The sequence below is a fragment of the Perca fluviatilis genome, chromosome 18 (assembly GCF_010015445.1).
Source record: "Perca fluviatilis chromosome 18, GENO_Pfluv_1.0, whole genome shotgun sequence".
NCBI classification, from domain to species: domain Eukaryota; kingdom Metazoa; phylum Chordata; class Actinopteri; order Perciformes; family Percidae; genus Perca; species Perca fluviatilis.
The window spans coordinates 1,403,981-1,419,067 of NC_053129.1; the positions used below are offsets into that span (position 1 = coordinate 1,403,981).

At 41.0% G+C, this 15,087-nt stretch overlaps 1 protein-coding gene across 5 annotated transcripts in view; it reads right to left on the reverse strand.

The window, feature by feature from the left end:
* fynb (FYN proto-oncogene, Src family tyrosine kinase b) overlaps positions 1–15,087 on the reverse strand; it is a 116,525-nt gene that overhangs the window by 4,482 nt on the left and 96,956 nt on the right. For all 5 annotated transcript variants that reach the window (XM_039782606.1, XM_039782603.1, XM_039782607.1 and 2 more), the window contains 3 exons: positions 14,258–14,437; positions 10,855–10,931; positions 9,970–10,123 (listed from right to left, as the gene is read on the reverse strand). In XM_039782606.1, coding sequence (XP_039638540.1) covers positions 9,970–10,123; positions 10,855–10,931; positions 14,258–14,437 — 411 coding nt within the window. The remainder of the gene's footprint in view (positions 1–9,969; positions 10,124–10,854; positions 10,932–14,257; positions 14,438–15,087) is intronic.

The following is a 15,087-nucleotide window of genomic DNA, read 5'->3' on the forward strand; positions in this document are numbered from 1 at the left end:
TCAGATTCATCTACCCTAACCCTAACCCAAGCTTATAGAGCTGGCTCAGGTCTGCCTTGGACCAGCTCTTAGTTATGCTGCTATAGTTTTAGACTGCCGGGGGACTTTTGACACACTGAGCTCCTCTCTCTTTCCATCCATGAGCATTCATGTCCTACAAATGCTTGTTGTTAACTTATCTCTGGGGAGCGTATTCCCTGGAGTCCATATGTGTTCTCACCTCGCAGTTTTCCTTGGATGAGGGTGGCACCTAAATCACGGTTGCAGCTGCCGCCGTGGTCCTGCTCGACGCCCTGCTATGCCTTGCATCGCCCTGCTACGTCCTGCTATGCCCCGCTACGCCCTGAACTGCTACAACTATTATTTCTAGTCATAGCTCCACTATTTTTATTGTTACTATAACTGCCACTGTTCATCATTCCAACTGCTATAATTATTATGAATCATATTTCTCTCTATCTGTATATCTGTATCAGTGTCTGTGTGTCCAAAGCAGCAGTGCCAGATGGCCGCCCACCAAGAGCCTGGGTCTGTCCGAGGTTTCTGCCTAAAAGGAGCTTTTTCCTCGCCACTGGTTGCTCCAAACGCTTGCTCGGGGGAAATTGTTGGGTCTTTGTAAATTATAGATTGTTTCCGAGCTCGGAACTCGGACAGCCCGAGCTCAAAATCCAACACGGCTGCCCCGTGCATCAACAGTAGTGAAAGCTGTAGTAACATACACTTTATTAGCACGTCTGTCATATTTGTTTCCCACGAAATCAGTCGTACACACAGTCCTGTCCACCGTGTGTCTGTGGACATGTTGCTAACATGTTATAAACTAGGAATTGCTAACAATGGCTAAGCTGGCTAGAGTTTAACAATGAAAAATCCGACTTGTAAATGTGAAGCTCCCTCAGTAGACGTTTTTAAATCTAGACTGAAAACCCAGCTCTACTCATCATACTCCAGCCAACCATAACACACCATCCTCTCAGTGTCCTTCACAAACAAACCCATTTGCACTTATTCTCTTATGTTGCTGGTTTTGTATTGTTAATTATTATTGCTTTAATGCTGTTCATTTGTTTTGTTGCTGTGTGTTATATCTGTGTTCCTTTAATTGTAAAGTGCACTGAGACCATGTTTAATGGAGGTAAATGGAACACACTATTCCTACTGTTACTTACTCACTGGGGAACTCCACATTATACAGATCAAGATCAGTTTAGCCTGTCATAAGGAGGGACACAAAACAGCAGGCTAGCTAGCTAAATTAGCATTAGATTAATTGTCTATCTATACAACTAACGTTAATGTTACTAGTGAACTTATTCATGGGTTAGCCCAGTGCTGTTAACCATGGTCAAAACAATCATACTAAAAAATAACTTTATGAGTGTGTTGAACGATGTTGTAACCTCATAATGTTACCCACCAAGAATTAGCATTAACGTTAGCTACTTGTCAACCAGCACACGGTAGTAAGCCACTGAGAGGCAACTAAAGGAAACGACCCGTGTCTTAAAATAAAATAACAGATTTCTCTGGGTTTGACATTTGGTGGAAACATTTGGGATAGTGTCAGAACACAACTCATAAAAATATATAACATTTTTAGATATTTTAATGCAGAAATGTTACATATTGTACCTTTAACTGCCACATGATTATTATGCTAATTTATTTATTTAGGTATTTTAATGCATCTAATTTGGGCTCATTTGAAATGCCTGAGAGAAACTTGTGTAAAGCCTGTCTTTGTTGTTTTCTAGTTTTTCATTATCCCCCCCCCCCGCTTTGCTGCACCTGAAAGCATCCCAGAAAACTACGCTAACATACTAACTATTACTACTACTTACTACTACTAGCTAACATACGGAACAGGAAACCGATTTTCCTCCAATTGGAGTGAAGTTTTTTCCTTTACTGTACTTTTAATTAGCAAAATATAATATAATAATTTACATACTTAAAAATAAAAAATTTTAGATGAAGTGTTCGATTGGAAATTTACATTTCTGCCTAGAATACCTCTGCCTAGATCCGGGCCTGGTAGTACTCTTTAAATCTGCTTTTATGTACAAGGGGAGTATTGCACATGTGTTGCCTGAGTAGTAGCTCATTTTCATTCTGCTCAAGAAGCACCTATCCATTTCCAAAAGCTGAATAAGTGCAGCCACATGTGCTTGGCAAAATAAATAGTTTCATTCCATTATATCATTTGCCATGATACTGTACTGTCTGATGGTGTTGGTTCGACATGGTGCCCTTTCACTCTCGAAGATGCTCCTACATAACTGCAATGTAAAGTCTGTTCTGCTGTACGGTTCAGAGAACTGGCGAGTTGTCAAAACAGACATGAGGAGAATGGAAGTGGTCCATAATGGTTGGCTCCGACGAATATACCAGATCTTTTGGCCTAATAAGATCTCCAACAATGAACTGTACAAGAAAACGGGAAGCCGGAGCATCACCAAGGAGATTAGGCACAGACGCCTGAGATGGCTGGGACATGTGTTGAGGATGGAGCAGTAATGCATCACAAAAGTCGACTTAAGATGGACACCACCTGGCAAAAGAAAACCTGGGAGGCCCAAAACCACCTGGCGCAGAACTGTGACACAAGAGCTGGAACAGATGAACCTGTCATGGGGAAGAGGCCCAACATGCTGCCAGGGACCCAATGCAATGGAGAGTGCTCATTGAAGCCTTATGTCCCATAGGGGATGAAGAGGAGGAAGTAAGTAAGTTAAGTCTTTCGCTCTCTCTTACAACACGGTACTGTTGACACAACAATGAATCCAATACAATCTGGTGCAAAATAGTTAGAGGGGGCAGATTTTCTGTATTTATTGTTTATTTCATATTAATGTTTAATATACAGTACAGGCCAAAAGTTTGGACACACCTTCTCATTCAATGTGTTTCTTTATTTTCATGACTATTTACATTGTAGATTCTCACTGAAGGCATCAGAACTATGAATGAACACATATGGAATTATGTACTTAACAAAAAAGTGTGAAATAACTGAAAACATGTCTTATATTTTAGATTCCTCAAAGTAGCCACCCTTTGCTTTTTTGATAACTCTGCAAACCCTTTGGTGTTCTCTCAGTTCCTGAAATGGTTTTCACTTCACAGGTGTGCTTTGTCAGGGTTAATTAGTGGAATTTTTCCCCTTATTAATAAAAAAGCAAAGGGTGGAGCAAAGGTGCTACTTTGAAGAATCTAAAATATAAGACATGTTTTCAGTTATTTCACACTTTTTTGTTAAGTACATAATTCCATATGTGTTCATTCATAGTTCTGATGCCTTCAGTGAGAATCTACAATGTAAATAGTCATGAAAATAAATAATATAATGCATTGAATGAGAAGGTGTGTCCAAACTTTTGGCCTGTACTGTATGTTTGTTTGTTCATGTATGCAACTTTCACCAATGCATATTCCACATAAGTGTACTTATTATGGCAATATAACCTTTTTTTGATTCTGATTTAGGAATGTAAAAAGTATTTTTTTAAGTAAAAAAACTTTTTTTCAGTTCTATCTGGTGGCTCACAGATAGAAATGTGATTGTCTAAACTGTAAAGCTACTTAATGGACGAGTTCAGCAGGTTGATCACGTTACAAACACTGCTATAAACTGGGGTCGTGTTAGGCTGAATGCCAAAAAAAGGTTACACTTCTTAAGGCAAAGCTTCAAAAACATATGCGCAGCATAATGATTGCAACGGTCAAAGAATTCTCAGAATTGATGAGAGAATTTTCTGAGCACAAACAAACTGCAATCAACAGGAACAGCTGTTATGAGCTCAGACTGACCAACAGGGAGATGACGGACATTAACATTTACAGAGGACTGGCTGCCCCAAATTTCAACTAATATAACCCACATTTGTAGCAGAATTTGAAAACCGTATCTCATGAGGTGTTTCTGTTACTTTGTGTACATATTAAGTAAAGAATGTGTTTCTATATACAGTATATATATATATATATATATACAGTATATATATATATATATATATATATATATATATATATATATATATATATATATATATATATATATATATATATATATATATATTAGGGCTGTCAATCGATTAAAAAAAATTAACTAATTTCGCTCAACAATTTGCTGTAGTTAATCGCGATTAATCGGTTTTTAAATTGAGATTGAAGCTTGTAGTAATGGATATTTAAATAATGCTAAATCACTTAACTTTACAAATAGAAAGAGAAAACAAACAAGGAAAGGTTCTGCTAAGTTCAGAATGTTTAATATCTTTCAGAACAACAGCAGCAACAATTTGGCTTATTTAGTCCTGCTGAAGGCTGCTGAAACGGCTAGAAACTGTCCGACTTGAGAGCTGATTTTTGTCACCACCCCCAATATTAGCCACATACCTAATATACCATGTTCTGAATAATATACAAATGTGTGTGTGTGTGTGTATATATATATATATATATATATATATATATATATATATATATATATATATATATATATATGAATATAAATTACAATCTAGGCAGTACTTAATATCATAAATATTATAATATACATAGTGTTTAATCTGAATGACTAAGCAAAGCATATATCTAAACACAGAAATGCACATCAATATCAATATCAATGTTACACATTAAACCAGTAACCCAAAACCACAAAGGTGTATGTTGGCCTAAAGGGAAAACATTGAGTGTAGTTTTAGATAGCGACGCTGTGCACAGCAATCCATTACCAATGTAAAGCGATTGACTACATTTCCCTTCCAGCACCACAACCAGGAAGTAGCTTGTGTGACAGTGAGCGCGCACCAATTTCAAACATTTACTGGAATATAGTCACGGATACTATCGAGTCGACAGCGTTAAACATCAGACAGCAAATAAGGTTTTATCGCAGCGCACCAACGTAACAGTTATCAAGCAAACAAATCGCGCACGCATTACATGTCGGCAGCAGCACGGGCGCATGTAGCGAAACAGCAGCTTACCCGGTGGCGCATCTCTCCTGACGGACAACATGTCGGAACTAGTACTCGGTCCCGTTATAGCCCGTGCTCATTCATTTCTGGATTCTAACACATCATCTTTTTTTCTTTTGGGATCTTACTGGTCCATGTTTCAACTCTTGACTGGCCCGTAGGCCTACTTCAATCAGGTAAATCCCTCTCTAGAGTAGCGCCGCCTGCTCTTATGGAGACGTATACGTTTCTCAGCCGCCACATGAAGTAAACAAACACAGCTGCATTAATTTCGTTAATTTTTTTAACGAAGTTAAATATAAAAAATGAACGCAAAATGAACGCGTTAATTTTGACAGCCCTAATATATATATATATATATATATATATATATATATATATATATATATGTATATATGTATATATGTATACAGAACACCGGGAGTCTGTGAATGAACCATAGATGTAGATTTCGTTGGGGGGTGCAGGGGATATCCCCCCCCCCAATATTTAGTAGATGTACATTTGTCCCCCTCAAAAAATATAAAAGAACTCCCAAAAAGAGGTGAAGATAACCGTTTAGGGGGCTCAAACCTGTATAAATCCTTCCCAAGGATTACAACCTTGAACCCTGCAGTGTCACAAAGCACAGTCCCTGCGTCTCTTTTCTTTCTCTCTTTCTCCGTGAAATGACGCTGCCTTCGAGTGCGGTCGGAAACATCGAGATCTACAAACAATCTGACGGAAAACAATAGCTGTGTCTATCAATTTAGATGAAATTCACAAGAATGCAGGAAATTAAGTGTTTGATGCTCCAAATTCCCCCCACCCCAGTGTTGAAACATAACCTATGCCCTTGGCAATGAACGTTCAAGCTCTGCATTTTTCTTTAATCAACTGAATGAGAAACATGAAGTAATGATGCTGACAGGATGGATACCAGGGGCGGGGCTAGAAAGGGGGCACGGGGAGGCACCTGGCCCCCCCTGAAATATGATTGCCCCCACCCCAATCCATTATGCTAGAGTGCTGTCAATCTGACAACTGTGATTTCTTTTGGATCAGAGTACTGCCACGTGGCTGTCTATTCTGCCAATCTTCCCAGCCCTTACGGTGCAGATCCACTTGTTCGTGCGACGCTTCTGTCGCGTCGCGCCCCGCTCTATTCCTATGGGTGACATCAAGCGACTTCAACGCTCCTGCAAAGCATTCCGGGAAGGCGGCGCTACATTTGAAAAAATGCTGTGCGTCAAAAAGCTGGCCGATGCCCAGCTTTATGCAAATGAATCGCGTTGACTATCCAGTAGAAGTAGACGAAAATCTTTCAAACTGACCTTTGTTGATCTGAAATGAAGACATATTCAGCAACTGCATGGCCTATTTCCGGCTTAAAATGTTTTCAGAAACACATTTCGGTGAACTATTTTTGTAAAATACGAGATCGTATTCTCAACGAGCCGCCATGACACTCTGTTGAAATTCTCGAGTAGACACACCCACGTCACGCGTTCGTTCTATCAGCTGCTGGTTAGGGGCGTGGAGCATCAACCATGGCTATATGACGTCGCGACACCACGCGACAGTGGACGTGGATCTGTACCGTTAGTCACACAACCTATTAATGTTGCCATGATGACTATCCAAAATTCTGATACCATGGAACCATTATTTCGGATGATGTCGATGCTTGTGCACAGTCGTTTCTTGATCATTGCACTCTGCTGCTGAACAAAGTGGCGCCTCTTAAAATTAGAGAATTACCCTCTGTCAATACAACCCCGTGAATGAATGATGCCATTCGCAGCTTGAGGCGTATCTGTCGGAGAACTGAGCGTTTATGGAAAGTAACTCAGCTCCAAGTCCATCGCCTGTATCTTAAAGAGCTCTTAATTGACCTAAATGAAACGATCAAGGAGGCTAGAGCCTCTTATTTTACTAAGCTGATTTCTTCCTGTAAAAACAATCCAAAAGCTCTGTTTGAGACCATTAACAACATTGTTTCTCCCACTAAATGTACTGTCCCTGTGTTTTCAAATGTGGACTGCAACCATTTTTTGTCTCATTTTGTGGACAAGGTTAGTGCTATCAGGGCAGGCATCATTCCATCAGTAAGAGCCCATTTTGTTACTCATCAGAGACTTTCGGTACTGGACTCCTTTTGCCCCTTGTCCCTGAATGACTTAATTAAGCTAGTGGGCTCGATGAAACCTTCCCAAAGTCCTGTTGATATTTTACCAACATCTTTACTTTTAAAATCCATACATCTGCTTGGACCATGTTTGGTTTCAATTTTAAATTTATCTCTTCAGCTAGGCCAGGTTCCTAGCTGTTTTAAGCATGCTGTTGTCCAGCCTATATTGAAAAAGAACAATCTGGATGCAGCTTTGTTTAAAAACTACAGGCCTATTTCTAAATTGCCTTTTATTTCAAAAATTTTAGAAAAGGTTGTTGCGAGCCAGCTAAATAAAGTTTTGGATTCTAATAATATTTTCGATAAATTTCAGTCTGGCTTTCGAAAAAACCATTCAACTGAGACTACTCTCCTAAAAGTCTCTAATGACATTTTGATGGCTGCTGATGGGGGTAAATGTTCTGTTCTAGTCCTTCTGGATCTGAGTGCAGCGTTCGATACGGTTGACCACTGCACTCTGATTGAAAGACTGAAAACAACTGTAGGCATTACTGGATCAGCTCTGGACTGGTTTTCTTCCTATCTGTCTGACAGGAGTTTTTCTGTATCTATGGGAACTTACATGTCAGACTCTACTCCTTTGTCTTGTGGTGTGCCTCAAGGTTCTGTGCTTGGCCCTTTGCTATTCAGTCTTTATATGCTTCCTCTTGGTAAGATTATTGGTAGTTTTGAAGGTATATCTTACCATTGTTATGCTGATGATATCCAGTTATATTTATCTTTTAGCCCCGATAAGCTAGACAAACTGTCCTTGTTGCACAATTGTTTAGCCTCCATTAACAAATGGATGGCTGACAATTTCTTGCAATTAAACTCTGATAAAACTGAGGTGATGCTCTTTGCCCCAGACAACATTACCCCTAGGATTGGGCAGGCCATTGAGACTCTATCAGTTTCAGACTGTAATGCTGTGCGTAATCTGGGTGTCATTTTTGACAAATCTATGTGTTTTAACAGTCATGTGAAGTCTGTGGTTCGTTCCTGTTTTTTCCATCTCAGGAACATTGCTAAAATTAGATCTGTGGTTTCTCAAAGAGAGATGGAGATGCTTGTTCATGCTTTTGTTTCTTCTCGTTTGGATTATTGCAATGTACTATACACCTGCTTAAACAAATCATCCTTGGGCACTCTGCAAGTCGTACAGAATGCAGCAGCAAGACTTTTATCGAAGACCAGCAGGAGGTCGCACATTACTCCTGTGCTTAAGGCTCTTCACTGGCTACCGATTGGTTTTAGAGTGAATTTAAAAATTTTAACTATTACCTATAGAGCCTTACATGGCCAAGCTCCCTCATACATCCAGGAACTACTGCACGCACACACTCCTGGTCGCTCTTTGAGGTCTTCAAGTCAGGAGCTCTTAATTGTTCCTAGAACACGTTTTAAAACAAGAGGTGATCGTGCATTTTCGGTGGTGGCCCCAAGGCTCTGGAACTCTCTCCCTTTAGCCTTGAGAGCTTTGGATTCTGTGGAAACCTTTAAAAAACACCTGAAGACTCATCTTTTTAGACAAGCATTTCATTAGCCATATAGCTTTGTATGTGTTGTCTTTGCTCTGTTTTTGTTTTACTGTAAAGCACTTTGTGACCCCTTTTGTCTGTGAAAGGTGCTATATAAATAAAGTTTTACTTACTTACTTTTACCAGCACTGGAATTATTTCTTTTTTAAAGGCATACTGAGCCTACAGAAAATGTGTATTGTATTTGGATATACAATTTCTTCAAAATGAAAACAAGTGAAACTAATAATGAATGTGATATATATTTAGCAGAATTACAATATGTTGTATCCTATCCAATCTTTCCCATATTTCTTTGCAGATTTTCAATGCTGTATTCTCATAAAATACCCCCCACGACTGATTATTGGTCCCCCCTGTGCCACCCTACTTTAAAAATCCTGGAATTGCCCCTGATGTATACACCAGCCACATACCAGAAAACAATGTGTCATTCAGTGTGATTATCAGGAGAGAAACAACAAGTTTCCTTCCTCGTACACATGTCTTCTAAACTGTCGTCTCTGTGGAGCAGGGAGTGTCTGCTCTGAGTTTCAGCGGATCAGTGACTCTGATCATGACTTCACAGCTAACTATTTGCCGGCCGTGTTAATGTGGGCGTGTTGCAAATGTTACGGTTCTGCTCCTGAGAGAATTTCCTCCATGACCTAATGCAGTCATAGGGTATGTGAATGTGAGTGAGAGTATTAAGTATGTGCATTTAACCAGAGACACTTTAGGACCGAGACGCCCCTACTCAGAGTAGTTTCCTGTCTCTGTGTCCCGCGGGTTTCTCCACCACCACGCCTCTTTAGGAGACTAGCGGCAGATCCTGAGTGTATAAATTCCAATGGGAGAAGTGAACGTGAACACAGATTATGACTGGTTCTTTCACCCTGTAGTCACCCAAGTAAATATTGGAGCCATTCTTAACAAGCCACATATCTCCAGAACATACGGACACTACAACAGTAATTTTCAGACGGACACATCAGGAGAAAATTAACTTTGTTTGAGACCTGTTTCTGTTTTCAGGACCAAACTCTTGCGAGATCTGGCAACACAGAGAAGCCAACGTCAGCTAATGTTTGTAAACGCCCTACCTTTGTGGTGCCTTATGTTAGCAAAAGAAAATGTTAATAAATTATAAATTATACAAATAGACGTACACTACATGTTCCAACGAGGCCACGCCCATTGAGGAGATAGGAAGTGTGTAATGTTTCATACCGTTGGTGCTACTTGATATGCGCTATCGTTAGTATAGAGGATCTTTGATTTAACTTTGTGTGTGTGTGTGTGTGGGAAGCCCCACCTTGCCGAGCGGTGTACTCGTTGTCTTCGATGAGCCTGGCCAGGCCGAAGTCAGCGATCTTGCACACCAGGTTGTCTCCCACCAGGATGTTGGCGGAGCGCAGGTCTCTGTGGATGTAGTTCATCCTCTCGATGTAGGCCATGCCCGCGGCCACCTGGAGCACAGCACAGGGAGCACCGCAGTCTTACTGCTCCATACTGACACTGGGATTGGTTTCAGGACATCACATCTCAATCTCTACATATATTGGACATCACATCTCAATCTCTACATATATTGGACATCACATCTCAATTTCAATAATCTCGGACATCACATCTCAATCTCTACATATATTGGACATCACATCTCAATTTCAATAATCTCGGACATCACATCTCAATCTCTATATTCTTGGACATCACATCTCAATCTCTATATTCTCTATACGCTTGGACATTGTGACAATTATGGATATGTCACCTTGGGTTTTAGGAAATTATAAGGGACATTTTCACTTTCCAGCATAGACAAATCACCTAATGGAGAAATGAATCTGTAGATTAATATCACTAATGAAAAAATCTTTTGTTGCAGCCTGACTGGTAACATACTGAATTCATCAAGACAACATGTGAACATGGCGGAAGTGATGAGTTTTTTTTTTTTTAACACAGGACCAAATTACAAAACAGGGAGACTTCTGACTAAACATAATACAATATAAAAACAAAGGCTAGTCTCTGTAAGCCTATTTCAAATAAAGGCCTGATTCTCTGGGCTGAGGTCAATAGAGTTTGCAAGTTTCTGAAATCTTTTCTGTTGTTTTCAGGAAACCACTCTTCCTGTTACCTCCATGTAACAGAAGCAGAACAGTGAGAGGTGTACAGATAAAACGAGGTATACCTGTGCTGCCATGTCCACCAGGTTAGGCAACTTCAACGCTCGTCCTTCTCCATCCTTCAAGAAGTCCAGCAGGCTTCCTACAGCAGACATAAACAGATGTCTGATTTCAGTCCACGTACACAGACAGACACTGAAGACACTAGGGGGTACCCTGGAAATCCAGAGTTCTCGCGAGAGCACAATTTGAATTTGCTCAGCGAGTCACTCTGGCAATGAGTAATGATGCTCATTAACTATGCCCTTGTAGCCGAGCTGCACCAATCACATCGGTGTATCTGATATAGGCGGGTCAGAGGCGAGCTAAACTGATGACGACGCTGCGACGTCAAAGTCCGGAATCAGTCAGTAAACATTGGTCGTAGTGTTATCCAATTGCGTGCAGTGATATTTTCAAATGCATGCTTGGTGCCGCCCCTCGAGTTAGGCCATTTTCATTACTCATAGCCAGACCCTTAATCTTTCGGATTTGGGTCTGGATTTCCAGGCTAACTACGGGGGGTCCCCGACTAAGAATTTTCACAGTTGAATCAGAATGGTCAAGTCTTGCCTATTGTCGACTGATCGGCGAATCATGTCGGTCGGGGGCGACCGTCGGTCACGGATCATGGAAAGTCAAACTTAAATCTGTCATGGGACGGTTGGATTTATTTACCCACTTTAAAGAGATTTATGAAAAAGCTTCAAAGATTCGCGACGAGACGAAAACGATTTAGAACGTAGACGAGCGCCCACAAGCACGGTATGTGGTCGAGCGACCTAGAGTGACTGAAGAGAGCGAGCGGCGTTAAAACAAAGCAGCGAATCAGAGAAATAAAACGTGTTTTCGCTGTTTCATCGCTAGAAATGAGGCTGTAGCAAGCATTTCACTATCACTAACGTTATCCACATTCATATTTAGACGCAAAAAATAATACTACAAAAAACGCCTTAAAGTCAGAAGTTAGGACGGAAGCACAGAGAGTCGTTGTGCTAAGAAGATGATACACCGTCTCATCTCGTCCCGTTGATGTAAACTAGCCGCTTTCAGAACGCTGCAGACCGACGCGTTGCAAGTAGCTGCAAGTTTACACTCCTTTCCTCCAGAATCTTTGGTCTGAACTGGACTTTTTAGTCTCTGTCGATTCTAAGCATTGAATATTTGACTATTCGGGGTCACCCTACACAAACTGTATGTCTCATGCTGCGTTCCAGACACAATTTTTAGCCCGTAAGTTACGACTTCAAGTCACGACTCACGACTTGGTAGTGTTCCAGGCAAAGTCACGACAAACCCTTCTGCGGCTCTGGTCTGGTGATCTTCGCGTCAGCAAGCCAAGCTTTGGTGTCAGCAGACGGACGTTTATGTACAGCAGATTTGTGCGTCTGATGATAAAAATAATGACATTTGGCACACCGTCAAAGCTGGCTAGCTAAACATTGTGCCATTGGCAGGGTTCAGGTTAGGCTACCTAATATTAACGTTAGCTAGCGGCGACATATTTTGGGCTTCATTTAATAAACATAACCTGTACTAGTACACAATCGTATGTGTATTGTTTTAATTACAATGTGCGGAATTACTTTACGTTGCCTATTTATGTCTATTTATTTCTATTTCTCACCGTTAATCAGGGGCATCTGTACAGCATCAACAGCGGGTGCCATTGTTGTTTATGTGTGTGTGACGTCAAAAACGATCTGGTACGAGTTCACAGGTAGTAAGTTACGGGGTTGACCGCCGTTCCAGGGCACTTTCACCGGTAGAAGGTTGTGAAAACACGGGTTACAGGTTGCCTAACACGCAGCATCAGATCCATCAGCCAATCAGTGGGGCCCTATTGCCCCGCACCCCTACAGGAACTGTTTTTAATTCAGTAATTACCAACCACAAGCAATCCTCTGACAGCTGAATGTTCTGGAGACATGAGGTTTGCAATATGTCTGTTCACATCTACTTTATATCATCAACAATCCTTAGTTAAAGTTAGAGGATAAATACAGGACAGGGGGACTTTATGATCACCACAAATACATTTTGGCATCCATCACATTTCACACTGGCTCTGCTTTTCAAAAACGCTGAACATGTGGCAACCACAGACACAACAACAGACACAGTGATGCACATCAAAGTTTCCATTCTTGGGTTCTCTGATGTTTAATGTGCGTTTCTTGTGGGGGTTTCTAAATGCCAGTGTTTTGGGAGGATTGTTGTTTTGAAGGCCTTAATCATCTTCAGTCTCTTTGAAACAAAGGGTTTACTAAACCAGAACAGCTACTATTATTCTGACTGGAATGGAAGTAAAACATTTCTGCGGAATTGAAAAACATTTTGCAAATGTGCTCAAATACACACTAGCACACAACAGGCACATATATAGAGTACGCTGCTTTAGCTTTAAAGCGTTTTTTACACTTTACTGTGCTATTATATCATGTCTTTGCTATTGTGGCAACTTAGGTCAAACAGAGCAAAATGTTGAGACAAATCCTATTCATATTTTTGCTCCACAAGCAGTAGGGCTGTCCATCGATAGGTCATTCCATCTACAAACACTACATTTAGTGTGGGTATTCATGGTCCTCAGAGGATCATTCTAAATGATTTCAAGGAACCCCTGACGTTTCTTCTTGTACCATTATCAGGCAAACATCTCCACTGGTGCAAACATCCACATCGAATGTGCAGATTGCCAGTTTTGCTAAATTTATTAAGCATATCCCAGAAGGATAAATCCTTTAGATCTGAATGAATACTATTTCCTCTACCACAGCCCTACTGCTCTAACCCTACAGCATGTGCAGACATGTATGACACATGAACACGTCTAGGCATTACTTATGCTGACTTTAAAGTTGTGCACCTCCTTAAAATGTAAGCTACGTCAGGGCTACGGAGAGATCACATGGGGACCAGAAGAGAGGGCTGTGCAAATTATTGCTATTTTAATCGCAATTAGGATTTCGGTTTCTAATGATCACAAAAACAGAAAAATCATTACGTTTTGCAAGTAATCTGCAAGGTTTGCAAGGTTTAGCGGCTGCAAAAAATTGCTGCACGTGAATTTGCCTGAGAGTGTAGCCAAAGTGTTTCATTAGCCTGGTGAGCTAACCGTCAGTATCAGTATCAGTTGGGACCAATCGAGTTGGGTCTTAAAGGTGTCGGTGCAGGTTCAGCTCTCAGCTAGAGACCCCTGCTATTGGGGCCTTACAGTTTGGTTCATTTGGCTGTTTTAGTTCTACATTTTGATCCACAGTTCTGTTTTCTGTTTGACAAAATGGAAAGAAACTTTAATTGAACTGAGTTTAAGAAACTGCATAGCCAACTGTGCAAAAATTCATTGGGACTGAATGTTTAAAGAACTGTATCCATGCCCGTTGTGTGTATAATGTATATGCATATGTTTGTGTTCATCTACTGTACCTTTGCCCATGTACTCTGTGACGATGTAAATGGGCTCCTCAGACACCACGGCGTAGAGCTGCACCAGCTTGTCATGGCGGAGTTTCTTCATGATCTGAGCCTCCTCCAGGAAGGACTCGGGGGACATGGTGCCAGGCTTCAGAGTCTTCACTGCCACCTTAGTGGTGCCGTTCCACGTTCCTGGCACACGCACACACATGCTGGCATCAGCACAGAGGAACCGCGATTCATATTCAAATCACATCATTTCAAGTCATACTTGCCAACCCTGCTGTGTAACTATAAGAGATGATTGGCAGGTGTGAGTCAACTGTAGTCAGTAACAGGGGGAGAGTCTGGCTTTGAAATGACAATGAGGTAAACATGCAACACAGAATGAGATCAGCAGACAGTATGAGAATCGGAGTGTCTGTTATTCTCATGCGCAGAGGTTGTGCTGAAGGATAATTAAATGGGTACGAAATTTAGAGTGGACCTTGATTTGAAATGGCTTTAAAAAGCCAGGAGAAGGGATCCAGCAGGGCTTTGAGAGCCACAATACGCCAACACAGGAGCAGATAATCCTTTGTAGGATGATTAACAAAGGCAAGCCTGTAAGCTCCTCACTGGTCGCATGCCAGTTACTGCAACACAGCAGGGCCATGCCACCAATGTGCCAGAGTACGCAAAGACACTCCAATAAAGTAGAACTCCATTTATCTCATTCTGTGACAAGTTATGGGTGCAGGAGTATTAGTAGTGACCCAGAGGGAGGACAGAGCCCATCAGCTAACACGTGATCTGTACATGTGTTTGGGGGTTTAATTTGAGTAAGCCCATAAATCAGAGTA